Below are 15,136 nucleotides of genomic sequence, written 5' to 3'. Positions count from 1 at the left end.
ATGCAGCTGAATTAGCAATACAAAAAGAGCTAAAACTGAGTAAAAAGGTGCATCTTCTTCCTAACTACACAGGCAGAGCTCAAGCAGCAGAGCTTCGTTTCACTCAACTTAAAGAGAGACATGCAGAGCTGGTTAGCAGCCATGCTGACCTAATGAAGAAGGTAAATTGCAGTTTCTTTTATGTTTATTTTTAACTTCCTTAGTTGTCGCCTTTTAAAAATTGAAATTAGAACGTTGAACCACATTGTTCAACTCAATTAATGATAGAGATAATTGGAGATGGTGATAGGTGAATTTTGTTACCTTCTTACAGACCCCATCCTGCTGTTTTCCTGTGTTTCTCATTTTTGTAGCAATGAGAAACACAGCCTTTACCTTCTTAGTTATTATGGAATGTATTTTAATCATGTGCAGAATACAGAAACGGTGAAGATTATGTCAAGCACCAAACAAGAGCACGATGATTTGCAGAGGGCTAAATATCAGCTAGAAACTGAGCTGGAAAATCTACGACGGGAGAAAAGCAATGTGGTAAGACCTGCATCAGACATAGTTTTGTGTTGATGAACAAAAGCTGTTGTCACTATTGATCTTTTCTTTCTTTCTTTTTCTTTTTTCGTCCTGATCAGATGAATCAGCAGCAGATGGAGGTGGACCGCCTGAACCAAGAACTGCTGGAGCAAAGAGCAGAGCTTGCCACCTTGCGCAGTACTCTGGAGAGTAAAGAGAAGGTAAGACTGTAATATGACCACAGATTTCATGGCAGAACACATCTATTTTTAGACTTTTGGGAAAACCCTTGTTGTTCTTTCAGCTGCTCCTTTCAGGGGTTGCCAGAGCTGGCCATCTGCCTCCATCTCAACCTGTTCCAAGCATCCTTCTCTGTCACACCAACCCTCTGCATGTCCTCCTTCACTACATCCACGAATCCTTTGCAGTGGTCCTTCCTCTTTTCCTCCTGCCTGGCAGCTCTAAAGTTAACAACCTTTCTCCAATATAGCTTCTAGCCCTCCTTTGCATGTATCCAAACCATCTCAGCCTTGCCTCCCTAACTTTGTCTTCATAATGGTCGACCTCAATGTACTAATTTCTCTGATATAGTAATTCTAATCCTGTCCGTCCTCTTTACCCCTAATGAAAAACGTAACATCTTTAACTTTTCTACCTCTAGCTTGTCCTCCTGACTTTTGCTATCCTGCTGTCACTAATTGTCCCTGACATTTGTCTCCACCCTGCCTGCAGTCTCTTCTTCCCTCGCTTGTGCTTGTCTGTTTATGTGAATTGTTGACCCCAGTTATAAAAAATTCATCTACCATCACTATTGCTCCTTGCAGCTTCACCTTTACTCCTGCTTGACCTCATCTGTTAACCTGTCCATCACCATTGCAAACAATAAGGGGCTCAGAGCCAATCCCTCATGTAGTCTTGCCTCCATCTTGAACCCATCTTTAACATCTACCGCACACCTAACTACTGTCTGTCGTCGCATATATCCCATCCTCACGTACTTCTCAGACTCATCCTATAGTACCTGGGATAGGCTCTAGAGTGTTGAAAGCATCTTGGTGCCTGATAACCAATGCCAAAAACACATTGGGCATTGAGTTCTCATATGAGTATGAGTTCTCAAGATGTCTTTGTGTTTCTTTAGGAGGGATCTCAGGTGAGCAGCAGTTTGACAGCTCTGCAGGCTGAGCGGGAAGTGCTGCTACGCTCTGCAAGAGAAAAAGATGCAGAGCTTACCACTCTGAGACAACAGGCACAACTGCAGCAGAGCTCCCTGGACTTGGAGAGAGACAGGACCAACCGAGAGCTGGAGGATCTGAGAGCTCAGCTACAGCAGCAGGTCTGAAACACGCATCACTAAAAGGTCCAGAGTGAAATACAACATGTCTTTCACAGGGCTAATGATATTAATATATCAATAATGTATTAGCTCAGGAATAGACTGCCAACCTATCCAGGGTTTATCCCTCCTCTTGCCCTGTGACAGCTAGGTTAGGTACCCAACCACAACACTGAATTGAATAAGTAGCAGAGGATGAATGGAAAGATTTCGTCTTCAGGCATTGCAAAAAATGTCCACACTTTGGTATTTTGATATCTGTAACGCTTTGCTTATGTGTTTTCTCTGTATTATTGTAGGGTCTTTTCAATTGCAGTTCAAAGCACTATGCAACTTTTATTGTGATTTGGTGCGATATAAATACAATAAAATTGAATTGGCTCAGTAGCTTTGTTTAAGACATGTTCAAATATCAATTCAGTTTTAACCTCTTTATGTTAAACTACATTATAAAATCATACTTACTCCTTAGAGCTATAAATATCCAGGTATCAAGCCATGTTAGTGATCTTTAAATGAACTTTCCAAACTGGTTGAGTGCTCCATTAACTTGGCATGACAGTCCTGTAACACTGTCAGACTTTAAAAGCTAAGATTAAAAGCCTCAGAACCAGATTTCTATTCCACATATTGTCTCCCTCCTATAGCCTCTGTACAACATCTGTAACACTGCGTGTAAAAGGACTGCCTGACCTTTGTCATGATATTGGTTGTTCAGCCTTGAACCACTTAGGCCCATCTTTCTTTTTACTTCCTTATCAAACACAGCTCTGTCTTGTGTTTACTTTTACTTTATTTGCCTCATTGATGATTGTGTTTTTCTTTGCTGTACTGGAAGCATTTATAATTGGCACAAAAGTGCCCCTAAACTTGTTGTATAATATAATTCTGTCTGCTTTTCTGTGTCTTCTGTGTTTCCTGTAGCTTGCCATAAATGCAGCACAGAAGTTGGAAATTGACAGGCTCAAGCGAGATTTGGAATCCACACGAGCAGAACTGACACAAGCAAACAACATCCTGCAAAGCAAAGAAATGGTCAGAACATTTAGATCAAAACTGCTGTAAACTTATTTTCTAGCATCTACAAGCCTTGAAGATTATAAGATAAGACTTATTTGTAAATGGAAAAACGTTTTTAAAATCTGTTTCTCAGAGTGGTACCCAGCTAAACAACACACTGGCAGGGCTGCAGGTGGAAAAGGAGGGGTTGCTGCGTATGATGCGGGAACAGGAGGCTGAGCTGAAAACCCTCAGACAACAAACTCATCTTCAACAGTCCTCTCTAGAGCAGGAGAGGCAGAGGAGCAGCATGGAACTGGGAGGCTTACATGCCCAGTTACAGCAACAGGTCCAGTTTTCTGTTTGTCGCTCTATTTTAAGACTTTATAACTGACTAATTATTAACTTCGTGTGTATGTGTGTGTGATAAATCAGGCTTCTCGTGAAAGTCAGCTAGCCCAGAAGCTGCAGGAGGAGCAGTTTTGTCTGCTACAGTGTGCAGTGGTGGAAGCTGAGGGCATCATACTGGACGCTGTGGCCAAACTGGATGACCCTATACATGTCCGCTGCATCAGCTCTCCTGGTAAAATCACTATTATTTTCCCTCCTCAAAGAAAATCCCTTTAAAAAGAGTTTTTAAAAAATATTTTAAGGACGGAAGCTTTTTATTTATTTGCATTCAGTTGCCCATGTGTTTGAAAAGTGTGCAGTACATTATATAACCAAAGAAAAGCCATAGAATAGGCATTTTAATACAAAAACAAAACAAACTGAATAAAATCAGCAAACCTCTATTCTAAGACATTAATAAATATTGACATTGGTTCATCTGTTTGAGGAAACACACGAAGAAAGTAAACACATGGCTGATGCCTTTTAAATTTCAGAGATGACTGAAGTTCTTCATATAACTCATAGCATTCAATAGCAACAGCAATCTTCAACACAGATGTGCAGATGTGCACATTATGATATGGAAAGACATGGCAAAAAAAAAAAATCCTCCACTGAAAATAAAGATTCAGTCTACACACACATTTAAGGATTCATCATGATGGAAAACTATAAGTTGTTACTTCAGCACTGCTACACAAAACTTTATACAATAAATTAACATGGTAACCAAAAATCTTTAATCCTCAGACCTTGCCATTTTGCTTTTCCATACAGTTTGTTTTTGATCAGTTCTTTGTGTTTGACAGATTATTTGGTGAACCGAGCGGAAATCACCCTGAATTCTATTGACAAAATGCAGCAGAGCCACTCGGCCTATCTGGGAAACAGTAATGGTACGTTGGGAATTGTGGGTGTGTTCAGTTCAAGTCAGGTACATCAACTGATTAGTTTGTTTAATCCTTCCCTGTTCTGTCTAGATGCCAGTGGTTTGCTAAGAGCAGTCACACAGTTTTCCCACCTTGCTGCTGACACAATTGTTAACGGATCGGCAACATCTCACTCAGCCCCTGTCGACCAGGCGAACTGTAAGAAACGTACATAGTTGTTGTAACTGTCGTAACACTTGCTAAATATTTTCTACACAGAAAGTTGAATGCTGTGTGTTGGACTCATACAGATCTGACTGACAGCTGTCGGGACTGTGCCAATCACTGCCTTCACTTCTTGAAGGATTTGAAGATTCAGGCGAGTTTACAGCGAGCAGACCCGTCTGCAATACGCTATACTGTTCAACGCATCCTCGCTGTAGGACAGGTGGGACTGAATTTATATTTAACCAATTAACAAGACAGTATTGTGTGTATGTATGAGTGTGAGAGAGAGAAATTGTCAAGTGTGTATGTGTAAAATTGAAAATGAGGGTGGGTGAGCAGTGAACCGCTCCCTCCATGACCATGTTTCCATGTTATTGAGATAATGGCAAGAAAAGTGCCAACTTTTTTGCAGGTTTCCAAAGATCCTGAACTTGACCTCTCAATACTCGCTACTGAGACTCATGTTTGCTGTAACTGTGTGACTCTTGTTTAGGATTTGCGTCCGAAAGGGCATGATGTGCTAAAAGAAGAACTAGGAAGCATGGTGGACAAAGAGATGCTCGCCACATCTTCTGCCATTGAAGAGGCTGTCTTGCGAATGGATGTAAGAACAACCATCAGATAATTTATAAAATATATATAAGATGATCTTTTTGATATATCAAAAATAAGCATTCTCTACTATGACCTGTCTACGCAAAGCTACTGTTCTCTGAATTATATTTCTATCATTTATCTCACATAGACATCTGTTCTTTTTTTTTTTTCATAGGAAATACTGAGTCAGGCAAAGAAAGACAATACTGGTGTCAAACTGGAGGTCAATCAGAAGTAAGAAAAATCCTAAAGAATCATCATAAAATTATTTATTTCTGTGGTGGTTATTTTCCTCCTCTCTTACTTACAATCTGTGTGTTTGCTTCATCACAGTATCCTGGGATCCTGCTCAGACCTGATGAAGGTAAGAAAGTGGGCAATATTCAAATAATTTTGTGAACTTTAGTTAACTCTTGTTTCCTGTATTTACTGTGGTGCTCTCTCTTCTCTCCAGGCTGTTCACATGCTGGTGACTGCTGCTACTGACCTACAGAAAGACATTGTGGAAGGAGGAAGGGTAAGTTGATGTCACCCTAAAGATAAAATTGCAGGACAAGTTCAGACATTCTGTCTTTTTATTCATCAAACACGATGCAGAATGGAAAAAATGTGGGAAAAATCATGATTATCCTTTATTATTATTACCTTATTCTTCTTCACATTAACATGTAAAAGTGGCCTTTTTAGAGCTAAAAGCTCTCGAGCAAAATTGTGTGTGAGTGGGGCTTACAGACGTGTGTGTGTGTGTCAGTCCAGTCACTGAGTGTTCAACAGTCTGATGGCTTGGGGGAAGAAACTGTTTCGCAGTCTGGCAGTGAGGCCCTGAATGTTCTGGTAACACTTGCCAAAAGGCAGCAGAGTGTGTGTGTGTGAGGGGTCCGTGGGGTCTTCCACAATGCTGAGTGGGTGCGAATAGTGTCTGTGATGGAGGGAAGAGAGGCTCCAATTATCTTCTCCATTGTGATACCATTTGAACAACTAACAGTCTTACCTATAAATTTCAATATATCCAGTGTTTTAGCATTTTGCTAAATTTTGGCAATGAGCAAGAAGCAGAATCTGCAGTTGGTGTTTTATCGAGTGACCCATTTGTTCCATTTGTGCTGTCAGGGTGCAGCAACTGTTACTGAATTCTATGCCAAAAACTCTCGCTGGACCGAAGGACTCATCTCTGCTTCCAAAGCTGTGGGCTGGGGGGCCACACAGCTGCTGTAAGTTCAGAAATTTATCAAAACCCACTTACTGATTGATATTCTGAACAATACAATTTGTAAATAATAAATAAAACTGTAAATGGATGGTTTACTTTCATGTTTAGGGACTCAGCTGACCGGGTTGTGGGTGAAAAAGGCACATATGAGGAGCTCATCGCCTGCTCACATGAGATTGCTGCAAGCACTGCTCAGCTAGTTGCTGCTTCCAAGGTACAAACTCATGTCAAACATATTTGTGTTGGTTTGTTAGGTATCAACATACAAAGTCATGTTCAGGCTCTCGAATCTTGAAGAAATGTGGAATTAAAAAAAAAAAAAGTACCAGCACTCCTCTGTTAAATTAACAATACTGTGAAAACACATTTGCCCTCTGCCTGATTTCTTGTGTTTTTGCATATTTTCCCAATTACATGTTTCAGTTTATCAAACAAATGTTAATATTGGGTAAAGATAAACCAAGTAAATACAAAATCCAGTTTTAAATAATGATTTTATTTATTAAGGGGGAAAAAAACTACCAAAATCTAGCTTGAAAAAGTCATTTAAGCCTAATGTTTGTGAAGGTCATCCAGGAGGAGCATATGCTGCAGAACTTATAAGGCTGGTATCAGATGCATTCCCTAACAGCAATGTAACTCCTTGTTGCTGGTTTCTATCTACTGCTTCAAGCTCTGGAAGTTGCATTTAAGTGGGAATGTGCACAGGAAGCTTTAACACTTAATCCCTCACCTGCAACCACATCTTATGCTTGTACTCCTACCACAGAAATTAAACATTCTCAGCTATGGTGTCTATCAAACATGACCAGTCTCACTCATATTCATCTGTTGGACCAATTTATGCTATAAAGCATCTAGTCACATAAACCCAAGTTCACTGCAGCAATTGGTGGAGTCCCTGATTTTAAGCCCTATGGGAGTGTCCCCAAGAGGGTCACGGACCCCCTGTTGATCCTCTACCTAATCACATGAGCCAATGAGTGAAAATGGGTGTGGGTCGCAATCAGCCAAGGTTTTAGGTGAATTGGAGCGATCGTGGCTCAAGAGTTGGCAGTTGGTCTTTTAATCGGAAGGTTGTCGGTTCGAGCCCCGGGCCGGACAGTCTCGGTCGTTGTGTCCTTGGGCAAGACACTTCACCTACCGCCTACTGGTGATGGCCAGAGGGGCCGATGGCGCGATATGGCAGCCTCGCTTCTGTCAGTCTGCCCCAGAGCAGCTGTGGCTAGATCTGTAGCTTGCGTCCAGCAGTGTGTGAATGTGAGAGTGAATGAATAGTGGAATTGTAAAGCGCTTTGAGGGTCTCGAAAAGCGCTATATAAATGCAATCCATTATTAATCCACTGTGAAACCTAGTCCCAACCAACTATTGATTTACTGAGATGAAATGGATCAAAGGAGCTGGTTCCACAGAAGAGGGGCCTGAAAGCTGAAGGATTTACCTCCCCTTCTACTTTTAAATATCCAAGGAACCACAGGAATACCAGCAGTCTGAGAGTGAAGCTCTCAATCTGGATTTAACAGGGAGCCAATGAAGAGAAGCCAAAATGGCAGAAATATGTTTCCTCTTTCTAGTCCCTGTCACTTTTCTCTTTTCTGGGTCAACTGAAGGCTTTTCTGGGAGTTTTTAGAACAACCTGATAATAATGAATTACAGTAGTCCAACCTGGAAGTAATAAATGCATGAACTCCTTCTACATATTTGTTTAATATGCATTTTGAAGGATATATCCAGGTCAAAAATGACTCCAAGAACAATCTAGATAGACACCATGTTTCTAAGATGTTTTTATATAGCAGAGTACAGTTACTTCAGTTATATATGAATTAGCCTCTTCAATATTAGAAAAACTTCTCAGTATTTTCAACTTGAATTGTTGCATACATGTCATGTCAAAGTAGGTGAGGTAAACATGGTCGTGGATAAAATGAATTTATTGATACTGATATAATAACATATTTGTGGACTATAAGTTACTAGCTGTTACTATCAAACTTAATATAATTAATTAAGGATTTTTTCTTTTGTCTGAATTTTGGCGCCACCTGCATCACAGTTAAAGTACTGATAACCTATATTTGGTCTAAATCTGGACAAGAGTGAGGCTATCCAGTTTTGTTTTTCGTTTTTTTAACAAACAACAAAAGTGAGCTGGATCATATGATCCACTGAAGGAGAAACATGGATTATCAGAATTTAAATACAACAGAGTTCTTTTGGCATGATTGTAAACATGATGTTCACGCACAAAAACTCTCCAGTGTGGCTAAAACAAGAGGAGTGGGCTAAAATGCCTCCACGGAAATGTGGTTTAAACTACCAGGTGAACAAACACTTGACAACAAACAAATACTTCACTATATTTATCAAAGGGCAAAAAGAATTGGACATGTATCAGCAATAAACTGTTGTCAGTGCAAGTTAAAGCAGCTGATAGTGGCATACATATATGCCAAATGGGCTCTAAATGCCAATCGACAACAGTGTCATTAAGCACAATGTTAGAAACATAAAACATAAAGGTGATAAAAGAATGTGTGCAATGCTCTACATTCAAGGGAAAGAACATCATACGAAGCATGAAAAGAAAGGAAAAAAGTATCTGCTGATCCACAGCATTCCTTGGTGTTCCACCCTTCATTCATTCATATCTCTCTGGTTTTAGCAAATTTCTTAACAAAAGAGATCTATTAAAGGCTATTTTAAGGTACTAGGTTAAATATGCCAATGTTTAGTAACAGTTCTTTTTACACCTTCAGATGAATGTTCGGGGGTCAATAGGTCACTCTTCACTACACCTTTAACTCTGTCCAAACCATCCTCAAGTACCTTATAGCTACAGGTTTTTTCTAAAATTATTATACACACAGATGCGTTACTCAAAATTGTCATTACTGAATGTTCTTCTCAATCTTTATAGCTGAATGAACAGAAAGCTGTTTTTGCATTATGGTGAAGCTACTAAAATGTACAATTGCCTTTCTATCTGTTTTCTATAAATACAAATATGAAGTGATTTGTTTGATGTTTTGTTTTTTTTTCTTTTTCTTTTCTTTTTTCAAGCAAGTACACCATGGAATGAAACAGATTCACTACTGTCCCGTGAAAATTGCACAGTTGCGCATTGATGATTGTTGCTTTGCTACATTTTGGAAGGAATTTAATTCTTCTTAGCCTTTTGGCTTTTATGTGACAGTGGAAGTTGCTGGTTACTTTCCAAATTTGATTTCTCAATGAAACCAAAAGACGTGGGTTTTTTATGAAGTGAAATTTCCCTTTTAAGCCTTTCAGGTTTAAAGGGAAACTTCACTTCAGTGACTGAGTCTCAAAGAGGTAGAAATAGCCATTATTACATTAAAACCTAGAACAAAGACAAAACATGCATACAGCTCTGTGACTTTATGTAACTACTTAGAACCACCTCAGCCAGCATGGTCACCCAGTTACATCCTTTGAAATGTGCCTGCTCTGTGCCCATACATGCACCACATAGTGAAAAACTGTCCTTATGGAAAACAAACTTACTGCTACTCATTCCAGGTAAAAGCTGACCGCAACAACAAGAAGCTGAATACGCTGCAGCAGGCCTCAAGGCATGTAAATGACATGGCTGCTGTGGTCGTCACCTCCACCAAACACGGGCAGCAGCAGATCTCTGACCACGGTGAGAGGAGAAGCTCATGTTGCAAGAAAATAGCTGATGCTTCACATTTTTAGTAACCCTTTATAATAACAGCATAGTTTTGGCTAAAAATGGCAGCATACATGTAAGCAAACAATAAATCTATACAACTTGGTGAGTGTAAGTTTAACACTTACTTTAGCCCTTTTTTTGGCCTCTTATTTCTGACACTTTCTGCTGCTTAATACTTAACTGTGTTAAACAGCGGGCCAACCTGTCTACCACTGAGCATAGCATAGCTGAGCTAGCCTACAGCTTTAAGGCTTGTGAGGGTTTTTTGTTCATCTATCTCATTAGTCCGTTTGATCAGCAGCAGTTTAGCATAAAATCAACCAGACTAATCAAAATGTTTAAATGCTTAAAGTAACCATGAAATTGGCTGATTATTCTATGATGCAGCTTTGACACTCCAACTGATATTGTTGCCTTTACAGGCTTGATGGACTTCTCCGGCATGTCTCTGATCAAGCTTAAAAAAGAAGAAATGGAAGCTCAGGTCAGATAACATGTCTCTGAATGGATTGTTTAATTGTTTGTCCTTATGTGCAACTTGCTTGTTGTTCTGGATCATGTATAAGACAAGTTAAGCCACCTTTTAAAGAAACAGTATTGTGACTATGTGAAATCAATGTAGTTAAAAACATGCAATGACAGTTTTGGATCTTAGACTAGGTCATTGGGTTTTTAGACGTCTGGAAGCCATTGCCAGATCTTGTGCTCTTTGAATCTTTCAGGTTAAGGTGCTGCAGCTGGAGAGCCAGCTGGAACAGGAGCGAGTACGCTTGGGGGAACTGAGGAAGAGGCATTACGAGCTTGGTGTGTCAGGGGATGAAGGGGATGGAGTTGATAGCTTCCCACCACCGCCACCACCTGCTCTGCTTGACTCCACTGCAGTGCCCCAGTCCTTTGCACAGACACAACCTTATTCAAACACCCCAGGTTTTTCACAATCAAATCCCTTTGCACCGAATCAAACACAGTCCTCCTCTCTGCCACAGTCTTACACGCCATCTCAGACCTACACGCCATCTCAGACCTACACGCCATCTCAGACCTACACGCCTTCTCAGACCTACACGCCTTCTCAGACCTACACGCCTTACCAGCCCTATATCCCACCTCAGCCTTTCACACCATCTCAGCCCTACACTCCAAACCAAAGTAACTTAAATCCTCACTCTTATTCATTGTCACAACCCTCACAACCCACATCCAGTCCTGCTCAGCCTAAACAGACCCAGGCTGCCTCACATAACAGCACAGAGCAACACACCAAACTAAGCCTAAAAAAAACAAATATCTTTACCAAATCTGGGAACTTGCTGAAGAATGCGGTGAGTGCTTCTCTTACTAAAGTTTTATAATCATCTTATCCCAAGGATATTTGGAGTAGGTGGTGTTTACATGCGTCCTGTTTTTCTTCTATTGGCAGTTCAAACGGAGTGAACATGGAACAGGAGAATCTTGAAGCTGACTGAGGAAGAATCTGACTTAAAGATTTAAGCTAATCACTCACTAGAGGAAAAAAAATATGCTTTCATATTTTGGAAACACTGACTTTTACCTCTACATGTATCACTTGTTAAGGCTCCTGAAAATGTTGTGTTAGAGGAATTTCAAATCAACATTTCTTTGTGCTCTTAATTTGGAAATTAAATGGTAATATTTGAATTATAACACTGATGGCTATATTAAAAATGAGATAATTGTCTGAAATAAAGTTGTATTGTTCAGTTTTCTTTAGGTTTTCTATTCACAATATTTTAATCATTTTGTGATTGGATCACATTAACGACAACAGCACTGGATGAGTGTCAGACATTAACCTTCAAAAATGTTTGGTGGCAAAACAGCTTCCGCCACGAAGGCTCCGTTATCCAGGCATATCCTACCAGGAGGACTATATGCTGCAGAACTTATAAGGCTGGTATCAGATGCATTCCCTAACAGCAATGTAACTCCTTGTTGCTGGTTTCTATCTACTGCTTCAAGCTCTGGAAGTTGCATTTAAGTGGGAATGTGCACAGGAAGCTTTAACACTTAATCCCTCACCTGCAACCACATCTTATGCTTGTACTCCTACCACAGAAATTAAACATTCTCAGCTATGGTGTCTATCAAACATGACCAGTCTCACTCATATTCATCTGTTGGACCAATTTATGCTATAAAGCATCTAGTCACCTAAACCCCTCCTACCAAGGAAAAGAGTGGTAGCAGATGCTGAGGGCCAAGTGTCTGACGCCACTGATACTAAGGCGCACCAACAGGTGCTGCCACCTGCTTATGAACTCCCAAATGCTATGTGAATGCTGTTGTTGAGAACACTGCCAAAATCTGTTTAGATAAGAGTCAGACATATTAATTTACTCAAGGTCAACAGTAATAAAACGGCTCTTGGTTGCAGCTCCCATGGCCCTAATCTGGAAGACTATTCATTGATGTAGACAGTTGCACCATCTGGCTATGCCCAGAAATTTGCCACCTGGGTGTCGTTCTGGACTCAATACTTTCTGTCTAGATGCATATCAAATGTGTCGCCAAAGCAGTACGTTCCCACCCAATGAACAACTCTTGACTTTAGCCACCCTCCCTCACTCTGTAAAAGAGACCCTTATCTTGTTTTTTCTGGCCTTGGATGTTGGGGTGCTCCGGGATGTGGTTGCAGTAGGCCAACTTATTCCCACTGTGTGGCAGGGTAGTATGGGGAATTGAGGTACCTACTGAGCCAGTTGGAGCCTACTCTCCTTTCTCGCCTTCTCAAGTTTTACATCCCAGCACCCACCCTCTGTTCATACACACATCAACATGGATGGATGTGTATTTTTGTGCATTGTTGTGTTTGTGTGGCCAGTATATGTCTATATGTCTGGGGTTGCTGTGCCTCAACTTCAGTACAACATAGTCATAGAAGATGAAGGGTTGCCCCTCCTACTGCCCCTCCTCGTTGCTGCCTCCTTGGGGATGTGAGTACTTGGTGTTTCAAGGGCTTATGGCCACATGATCTGGTGTAGTTGTCGACCCACTTCCTTGGGAGTTGTGATCCAGCGTGGCTAGGCCTCTTCTGTGCAAGGAAGGGGATTCATTATTTTAGCTTCTCACCCTCATTATCACACTCACACAAGAAGATGCTAAGTTTGTGTATCTGTTTTTGTTTCTCTCGTTAAGGTGCTGTTTGTCTTTTGACTGTGCTTTATTTATTACATTTAAGATATCTGAAAGCCTGATCATCAGTAGTCCTACAGACTCATTGCTTATGATCCTCTGGCTCCTCTTGAAAAACAAAAGAAAGATGTTTGACTTCCTGAAAGTGGCATTCCTCTGTTCTTAAAGAATGTGATTTTTAACAGTCACGTGGCTTAAAACTTCCATTTTTGATTAACCTTGGACTTCCCATGATTCATCGAGCTCATCTTTACCATGCATTAATGCATGTTATTCATTTTTTATTTTTCTGTCTTCCATATGCTTCAAGCTTTATCCTTTCTTTGTTAGTCACAGTTTTTGCTATTGGGCTTAAAATTTTTTACATAAGCACACAATGGTCATTTTTCACTTCTGAGGATCTTAGCATTTAGGTTAGCCAGCTAGTGATAACCTGCTCTTATATTTCTCAAAAATCCACAGTTTGAACTCTCCCCACATTTCAACCCTCATTTCTCAACATAGTTGTCATGGTCTGTACAGGGTCTGATGTTTTTGTGTTTATTTTCTGTTCCTCTCTCACTTTGTAAAAGTCGCTTTGAGTTCTAGGTGGAAGTGGGCTCTGTGGGTTTGCCTGTGGGCGGAGTTCTGCTCAGATTGTCCTTCTCATACCTGGGGGCTGGATGGTGTAGCAGATCTCTGCCAGATTGTCTTTGCTATGTCTCTGCTTGTCATTGACTAACTTTGTTACCTTGTTGCCAGTCTGTGCCAAGCCATGCAAAACCTCTCCTGTTCTCCTCATGTTGCTCTGAGGAAATCTGAGTTCACCATCAGCTGCTTACCACCAGAATCTATCACCTATAAGGTGAAGGACTTTCCAGAAATGTCCCTACCTGCACAATGACCCTTCCTGGTCCTCAGCCACTCAAGCCCTCAAGTAACAGAGTTAATCCAGTTCTCTAACTCTTTCCGCACAACACACATCCTTCTTAGCCTCAGCTAATTTCCCCCCACAGACAGCTATTCTTCTTTTCAAACACTTACGCTGAAAAACTACAAACTACATTGCACAGCTGAGTAAAAATGTTTTATTTGTAGAAGTGGGCAGCACGTTGGTTAGCACTGCTGCCTCACAGCAAGATCTTCATATATACATCTAACTGACTTCAGTATGAGTGTCAGGTGTAAAGTAAAGCTGGGACGATTTGTCAAAAGATTTGTTGACACAAAATTTACAAATCTAAATGTTTAGATTGCTGGTTTATGAACAGTAAAATTCTCAAAGCCCTAAACTTCTCTTTCCTTCTTTGTTAACATTTAGAAATATTCCTTTATATATCATTGTTCCTATAATTGTTATTATAACCCAGTGTTACAATTCATATAATATGACATCAGTAAATATGAATGCAGTTCTGTTATTTCTGGATTCATTAAATGTTCAAAGACTCTATGTAGACTTGGATTACCCCCCTCCATAAAGCACACTTTATTCGGTTTAGTTGAAGAGTAATGCGTTGTTTTAGGCGTTAATCGTCTCTTCGTGCTGTAATATATTCACACAGCGACCTCGTCCGTCTCTTATTTCAGTCATGCGCAATACAAACTGCAACCTCACCACTATGGAAGTAGCCACTGTGATTCACGCAGGGACCAAACAGGAAGTAAAGTTAGGGAAAGGCAACCGGCGTTCGACTTCATCATATTTAAAATAAAAGCACTAATAAACGGTACAAGGTAACAGTGTATTCACAACTGGTACTCTGCACAAACCTGCTGCACTGTTAAATTATTGTTTTGTCCACTGAGATAAGACTATTGATCTCCATAGGAACAGCAGTGGATACACTAGGTCATGGCCCTCATGAACAGCACATGCAAAAAGGGATGACGTTACTAGTGACATGGTGATGCAAAATATATCAGCGTTCCACCACGTTTTACTTCGGGGTATGTTGAAATTTTCTAAGGTAGGCGCTTTCAGTGTTTCATATTTAATTTTAGCCTTACACACACTCCCTCAAGATACTCCCCCTTTTGCCAGGAAATAAGATGTTCTTAAGGCGTCGCCTTCAGGTATTACCTGAAAGGCTGACTCGGCCCCGTGTTAAAATTCTGTTGATCTTTCTTCAACACCATACACAGATGTTTTGACCATAAAATCATA

The 15,136-nt window shown here is 40.4% G+C and overlaps 1 protein-coding gene across 1 annotated transcript in view; it reads left to right on the top strand.

Moving 5' to 3' along the window:
• hip1ra (huntingtin interacting protein 1 related a) overlaps positions 1-11,563 on the top strand; it is a 22,049-nt gene extending 10,486 nt beyond the window's left edge. Inside the window, exons 14-33 of the mRNA XM_085414507.1 lie at positions 73-161; positions 415-531; positions 630-731; positions 1,652-1,846; positions 2,771-2,881; positions 3,000-3,194; positions 3,281-3,428; positions 4,048-4,134; positions 4,219-4,326; positions 4,419-4,555; positions 4,829-4,939; positions 5,108-5,166; positions 5,266-5,296; positions 5,387-5,449; positions 6,043-6,143; positions 6,251-6,356; positions 9,684-9,807; positions 10,260-10,321; positions 10,560-11,159; positions 11,258-11,563. Coding sequence (XP_085270633.1) covers positions 73-161; positions 415-531; positions 630-731; positions 1,652-1,846; positions 2,771-2,881; positions 3,000-3,194; positions 3,281-3,428; positions 4,048-4,134; positions 4,219-4,326; positions 4,419-4,555; positions 4,829-4,939; positions 5,108-5,166; positions 5,266-5,296; positions 5,387-5,449; positions 6,043-6,143; positions 6,251-6,356; positions 9,684-9,807; positions 10,260-10,321; positions 10,560-11,159; positions 11,258-11,293 — 2,582 coding nt within the window. The 3' untranslated portion in view covers positions 11,294-11,563. The remainder of the gene's footprint in view (positions 1-72; positions 162-414; positions 532-629; positions 732-1,651; positions 1,847-2,770; positions 2,882-2,999; positions 3,195-3,280; positions 3,429-4,047; positions 4,135-4,218; positions 4,327-4,418; positions 4,556-4,828; positions 4,940-5,107; positions 5,167-5,265; positions 5,297-5,386; positions 5,450-6,042; positions 6,144-6,250; positions 6,357-9,683; positions 9,808-10,259; positions 10,322-10,559; positions 11,160-11,257) is intronic.
• Positions 11,564-15,136: the final 3,573 nt, after the last annotated feature.

Source organism: Rhamphochromis longiceps, linkage group LG7, assembly GCF_057381845.1.
Source record: "Rhamphochromis longiceps isolate RC_006_pf linkage group LG7, R_longiceps_female_GT1.1, whole genome shotgun sequence".
NCBI lineage: Eukaryota > Metazoa > Chordata > Actinopteri > Cichliformes > Cichlidae > Rhamphochromis > Rhamphochromis longiceps.
This window is presented reverse-complemented; position numbering and strand designations above follow the sequence as displayed.